General features: G+C 30.5%; 1 protein-coding gene across 1 annotated transcript; it reads right to left on the bottom strand.

Annotated features, from left to right (window-relative positions):
- Positions 1-4,182: 4,182 nt before the first annotated feature.
- On the bottom strand, positions 4,183-6,112 carry LOC107029890. The gene is made up of 2 exons (XM_015231331.1): positions 4,645-6,112; positions 4,183-4,571 (listed from the first exon to the last, which is right to left on the bottom strand). The coding sequence occupies exons 1-2, from the start codon at positions 6,110-6,112 to the stop codon at positions 4,183-4,185; spliced, it is 1,857 nt and encodes a 618-aa protein (XP_015086817.1).
- Between the last annotated feature and the right edge of the window lie 1,427 nt (positions 6,113-7,539).

Here is a 7,539-nt window from a genome sequence, read left to right on the forward strand (position 1 = left end):
CCCATACCAATTTCTTTCATGTTAAATATAACACGAAGTTAAAGTATCATCATTAATACTTCTTATAAGTAACACAGCCTTTTAATGCATTTCTATAACCATCTAAATGCTATTGAGAGAGACCATCCACAAACAATTCAAGGAGGAAACAACATTATTTTCACTCATTTATCCAAAAGTATAAAATACAATACCAAAATAGGGGTAAAAACCTTCCCTTTGAAACCAAACACAATAACTCATTTTTATAGAAAAAAAGGAAGTAAAAAGGGTAGAAACAACAATAAATGGAAAAAAAATTAATCACTCTAACCTCTTTAATTATTTGTCATGCTAAAAAAAAATTTAAAAAAAAATCGAATCAAGAAGAAAAGTTGATAGCCAACAATATTACAAATTCTTGAGAAAAAAAATAAGGAGTAACAAGTAATCTACTCATGCAACTGATTTTGCTCTGTTTGAAACACATACAGAGCAAAATGAGAAGCAAATAATAATAATATAGAAAAAGATAAAAAGATCACAACTTCAATTAGAGCAAAATCTGCAGCAAATAATCAAAGAAAAGCTAAAAAGATCACAACTTCAAGAAACATCAAAGAATGGGGTTACAAAATCAGCAGCAAATGATCAAAGAAAAGCTAAAAAGATCACAACTTTAAGAAACAACACAAGAAAGGGGTTAATGCAACAAACAAAATCAGCAGCAAATAATTAAAGAACAGCTAAAAAGATCACAACTTTAAGAAACAAAAAAAAAAGGGGTTGATGCAATTTTACCAGTATGAAGAAGTAGAGAAATAGTATCAGTTTTGGTTGCTGATTTCAATTTGATAAGAGAAGAAAAGGGAAAGCTAACAAGTATGAAATGAGAAAAGGGGTAGGGAGAAATCAAGAAATAGTGCCATTTCTCACTCTACTGCCATCTGTTACTCACTCTCTCTCTATACAATTTTGTCTCTCTGTTTCATTGGAAAATGGATTGGCATTTTCTGATTAGAGTAACGGAAGAGAAAAAGTGTTTAAAACAAAATGACAAAAACACAAAGAGAAATACAAAAAAGCTTACTGCAAACTTCCAATTAATACACTCTGACGTTATTTTACTCACAAAATGAAAATACTGGTGCCTTTACCTAAATTTTTTCGAATTTATATATCGAATGGTATAAATATAATTTATTAATTTATTGTCTGATTATTTGTTAATTCGTAAAAGATAAATTTCAAACGGTTAAGAATCAGTATTCTGATAATAAAAGAATCAAAATAAGTATTAAAATCGTCAAATCAATAACCAATATCAACAAAGCAATAATTTTTTTATTTTTTAATTTAAGTTATTGATTTTAGTTCAATTTTATATAGCTTTATATATATATAATTTATATTATTTAAAAATTTAGTGTGTAAGATAATTTATAATAAATTTAAATAACTATATAAAAAAGAATATGAATTATAATAATGAGAAAGAGTGAATTAGGAAGAGTGATATAAAAATTCTTACTTTGATGTTTGTAGGGTATAAAAAAATTATAGGTTAAAAGGAGAAGTAAAAGAAAAATTACGGAGAAATCACAAACTATAGCTATAAAGCATAATTGAGTTTATTATAGTGACTACTAGTTCCAGACACGTGCGTTGCACGTGTTCCCCAAGCTAAATTGCATGAAGTTGTTGTAACGATGTGTTTGTATGACCTCTTTGATATTAAAGATGAAGAAACCACAAATATTGTGAAATAAAAATAATTATATGTTAAATGGTGCGTACATTTTGATTTAGTAATTTGCTGATAGAATAAAAATAGATCAACAAAAAAATAATTACAAATTAAAATAATTAATTAAGAAAAATATATAGAAAACTTTCACATATATAAGAAAATATTAGGCAAAATAGAAGGCATACCACTATATAAGAAAACTCACATTTATAAGAAAACTTTCAAATTTTCTTTTCAAGAAAATCAAAAAAGTCTTTCTTTTGTAATGGAAGATATATGTACGTTTTTCTTGTAAAGACGGTTTAACTTAACTAAGAGAAAAGTAATTAATTAAATTGGACAATTTGAACTTAAACTTCATATTAGAATTAAAATGAATTAAATGAAAGAAAATGAAGGATAGGAATCAAAGTCTCAAACATCTTTACATATTTCACCTGTAGCTAAAGACTTTTAGTAGATGAATATGGTCAATATATTAAATTAAGTGTATTTAATTATTAAGTAACCCTTCAATTTCTTCAAATTTTATAATTTCAAAGAGTGTTATACTCTATACAAATTTATAGGATAATTCTAGTAATCTAACCTTAACTTTGTTGCTTCACACTTTTAATAGAACTAATAATTCTATTTTTACTATAAAGTTTGTAAAATAAAATAGTAAATCAAGAAAAAGTACTTTAAAAGCTATACAACTTATGTGGTTATCAAAGCAAGAACAATTATCAACCATGCAAAGACTTAAATCATAAAACTCAAAGTCTTATTGTGTACAATAATATTTTATTTGTAGTTATTTATTTATCAAATAGGAAAGAAAATAGAAATTTTTTAATGGTAAATAAAAGAACACCTCTAAAGAATCAACAAAAATATTATAAAATGAAGCTAAAATTAACAATGTGAAAGAAAAAATTAGTAACAATGTGAAAGAAAAAGAAATGACAACTTTCTTTATTCTCTTCCAATTATTCAAAATCTCTTCGATAGGATATAATTGAGGGACTCAAAGGATTGTCATGAATATGTCATTAACCAATTTCATGGATGAAAGGTGAAAGTAACAAGTATATTATTATGAACATCAACAAATGTATAATATCTTCATTTCTAATATAATAACACAAAATAAAAATTTCACTTGAACACATAATAGAGAAATCTTAGCAGATCTTAGTTAATCTACAATAAAATTATCAAATAAATATTAAGATACAATAAATGAAGAGAAGTAGCTATCATCAAAACTAAGACAATATATATCATGACATAATTTACAGATCGAAAAATTAGTGAAGCACACAGTGGTATTTATAGCCAAGATATATAAAAACTCAAAAGTCAAGTTAGAAAAAGATCATTAAAATATCATTAAATCTCTTTATTAAAGAAGTGAAAGGACACTTTATATTTTATTCTTTAAAAATGGTTAGATTTCCAAAACTATTAAAATCCAAATTTGTAGTTATTCTTTAAAGTTAAAACGTATGACTATAAGTATTCAACATATGTACTAATACACATAAAAGATTATGAAGAACCAATTTTGAAACTGTCAAAACATTTATTGTATGGTAGTCAATATGATACTTAGCATTTATTTAAACATATGTTTACATCTTTTTTTTACACAAATTATTAAAGAAGTATTTTCTTTATGTTAAGATAAAAATGTTTAATTAATTATATTAGATGAATTTAATTAAATATTTTATAGCCTTTTCATTAAATGTAGGGATAAAATGGTAATTCAACTTTTATGTTTTGAGCTTCATGCTTATAATAATATATGATACACGATAATTTCTCTCTTTTTACTTCATCAAATAAATTAGGAGGAACTTACATCACATGATCAGGTCCAAGTCACTCGGAGTTTGATATGACTTAATAAAGAGAATTTAAATGAAAGAAAAAAACACATGATATTTTCACTCGAAGTTTGATATGACTTTTAGAGTCATACTATAAGAACTTTAATTAATATTATATAATATATTTTTTCATCATATTGATACACGAAAGATGAACTTTCACCTAGACAATGACACAAAAATTTCAAACTAATTCAACTACATCTTGGCTGCCTATAAAAGTCAGATAGCCACTTGTAATTGAATACTTTCAATTAGTAGTAAACTAGTAAGAAGGAAATATTGAAATGAAGAAATGTTTACACCATGATATANTATGTTTACACCATGATATATAATTTAAACAATTTGATATAATAATCCTTCCATTCAAGGAGCAGAGATAATTAAAAACATATCCTAATTAGTTCANAATGTTTACACCATGATATATAATTTTACAGTTTGATATAATAATCCTTCCATTCAAGGAGCAGAGATAATTAAAAACATATCCTAATTAGTTCAACATGAAAACTAAAATTTAGAATCTTTATCATAACACAGTTGTATTGTACAGCAAGTAAATAGAATTGTCTATTCTTCTGGTTCCTCCTTCACCTTCTTGACTTCTCTCTTTCGTTTGTTGCTTCCCAATTCCATGTCCATCCATGTACATTGCGAGTTTTCAGACACCACATTTGCCCTTTCTCCGAGTATCCACTCATCCATCGCGTCAACAACGTCCTCTGCAATATCATTTTCTCCTTCTGGATCAAATCCCTGCAATTGCAGATTACAATGTACAAATACCAAGTCCTTCAGCCTCTGCTGCTCTATCTCACTCCTCCCTTTTGTATGTAACGTCTCGACCAACCTCCTTTTCAGCCTGTAATGTGACGCACCATCACACGTCTGACTAAGGATCCGAACAGCAAACCTTTCAAGCTCTGGATATTCAACTTCATACTTCAACCACCATTGTGCTGCAAACATAACATATAATCATTATCAAAAAAAAAAATAACAGTAAAATACATTAAAAGTTTTAGTACCAACCTGGTGAAATATCTGATAGAATCTCTCTGGAACCATCAAAATCAAATTCGTGAATTTGTTTTGTGATCAATCCCTTTATATGACCTGCTATTCGATCAATAGTCTTACAAAGACCACAAGTGATCTCCGCAGTACCTAGCCAATCACTTGAGTAGAAATAACACGGGTTCAAATAGTAACCCGCGCCATGGAGATCACTGTGGAGATATTTCTTCCACGTCTCATCTATCTTGTTCCACGTTTCTTCATGGCGCCACAGTTTTCTGCTTCTGAATTCCATCTTGATGATTTCTTTTGCTTGATAAAGTCTGTTAGATATAAAACCAGCTTGTGGCTTATTAGTACCATTCAGATACTTAATAACTTCCACAAGCGGAATAGTTACTCTTGCAGCCATCCTAAAATTACTCCAAACTGATGCATCTTCAATCATTTCAGCTATTCTCTTCCCCTCACTCGTAGAAGCCAGCTGTGAGGTCCCCCAAGCAGACGACTGAAACATCCTCGTTAACACGTCTTTCTGTGATACGATGTTCTGCAGAGTCAAAAAAGGCACAATTGCCTTAACTTTGGAAGACTTTACAAGCTCGACCCCAGGGAAAACATCTCTTAGAAGATTCATGGTCGTGCTGTGGCTGTAGATGAATTGAATCAACATTTTCGCCTTCTGCAAAGCTTGTCCTATCCAGTCTATCTGTGTTAAGTTCTGTAACATCAGTCCCATACAGAGTGATGCATCGATGCTAAAGAACACAGTTTTGCAACTGTCCATCAGTTTTTCGCCTGCTGCAATCATCCAATCAGACGTCGAGTGTGCAATAATTTGCACGACGTTTTCAACTCCAACTTCCTCCAGAATCTCCTTGAGAAATACTAGCATGGCATCAGGATTTTCATAGAAAGATGTTATATCTGATGATCGAAGATAAATAGTACCCCTCGGGCAGTACACTAGGATATTAATCAGATTTCGACCATTTGAGTCTATCCATCCATCTAACAAGATGCTGCATCCTGTTCTTGCCCATGAGCTTCTGATTTCCGTCACATACAGTTGCATCTCGTGCACTGCATCCTGAAGGATCCAACCTTTCAAATCCTGACAACTCGGGAATTTTACTGTCTGCCCTGGACTAAGAGTGGCTTTAAACATCATTTGGAAGCTAGGTAATCTGATAGCATCAAAGTCAAGTCCTGATTCATAAAAAAATCTCCCTACAGATTTCGAAATCTCTTGTGAGGACTGAGAACTCTTCTTCCCCATAATCTCAGCATGAAATGCTTGTTTCACAAGCGGAGGAACCTCAGAGCAAGGACTGACATTACCACGAATCCCTGCTAAGTGGAACTTAAGCCTATAAAAGCCAATAACTGTTTTAGCACAGTACTTGCACTTAACTTTAGACTTATGATTCTCATCAACTACTTTATCGCCATGATCATGAATATTAATTTCCTCTAGATCCATTTCCTTCAACTGCAAAAAACCAGTCCATGAATTATTAAGACCTGTTTAAACTACAGAGTACCCTGAATTCTTACCATACTATTCAACTAACCACGAGAAGCTATAAGCATATAATGCATTCATCCATATGTTATCAGCATATTATTCAAGCCTATTACTACAACCACTTCATGGAATATAATGTAAACCGTAACTTATCTATTAGTCTCTAGCGTTTCTAACGTCTTTACAAGCTGAATTTTCAAGGATTACTACCAAGAGACACACCAAGACATTAAGTTTAGCTATTTCATACGATAGATCTTTGAATCAATAGAGAATACAGAAGAATGCAACACTATTACTACCTATCCATTCCTACATCGAAACTATATTCATAGCTTTATAAGCACAAAATGGTTCCTTTTAAGAATCGCAAACGAGCCATTACTTTAACCTGAATCATAAATTCATTTCCTAGTTCAATTATAATCTAATTCACATTAATCAATAAATTCTTTTCTACATTCTACTGTAAGATCTGCATTAACTTACTAGTATTTCTTATTTAACACATGAAGACATATCACCTCAATTCTAACTTAATGATAGTTAGCTTCTATATCTTCATCATTTTGGATACTGTACTTAAAGATTCACACATCAAATTTAGGGTCATTCAACTAATAAATAGTAACATCCTTAATTATACTATATTTAGGATGTCAATAATGTCCAAGAATCTGGACACCTACTTTTTCTTTTTATAGATGCTCTATGTAACAAAGAGTTATAGAAGCTTTTGGATGCATATCATATTTTTACAGGGATCGCTCGGATTTGGATGGGTTGAATATGGATCAAGAAAAACTGGTTTGGATTACGATATATCCAAATATAATATGGACCATCAAATATGGTTTGGGCAAAGTGGTTCAAATACATTTAAATAAATTTGTTTTTCAAAAAAAATAAAAAATTAACCCTCCCTACAGGCACATCCCTCGCACCCTCTCCCCTCCCCCCGACCTTCCACCAATCTACCCTAAAAATAATTCAAAAAATAAAAAAAACTTTTATTTAAAAAAAAAAAAAATTTACCCCCTCTGCCGGGCACACACAACCCCCGCCCTCTACCAACCTACCCCTAAAAATTTCTGTTTTTCAAAAATAAAAAAAAATTATTTTTTATAAAAATAAAAATTTACCCCCTCTCCGGGGCACCCCTCCCCGACCTTCCACCAACCTACCCATAAAATTTTTTTGTTTTTCAAATACAAAAAAAAAAAAATTGTTTTTTTAAAAAGAAAAAAAAAGTTTACCCCCTCTCGCGGCACACCTCACCCCTCGGCAGCCCCTCTCCACCAACCTACCCCTAAAAATTTTTGTTTCTCAAAAATGAAAAAATTCGCTTTTCAAAAAAGTAAAAAATTCACCCCCTCCACTCC

The sequence above is a fragment of the Solanum pennellii genome, chromosome 9 (assembly GCF_001406875.1).
Source record: "Solanum pennellii chromosome 9, SPENNV200".
Classification (NCBI taxonomy): Eukaryota; Viridiplantae; Streptophyta; class Magnoliopsida; order Solanales; family Solanaceae; genus Solanum; species Solanum pennellii.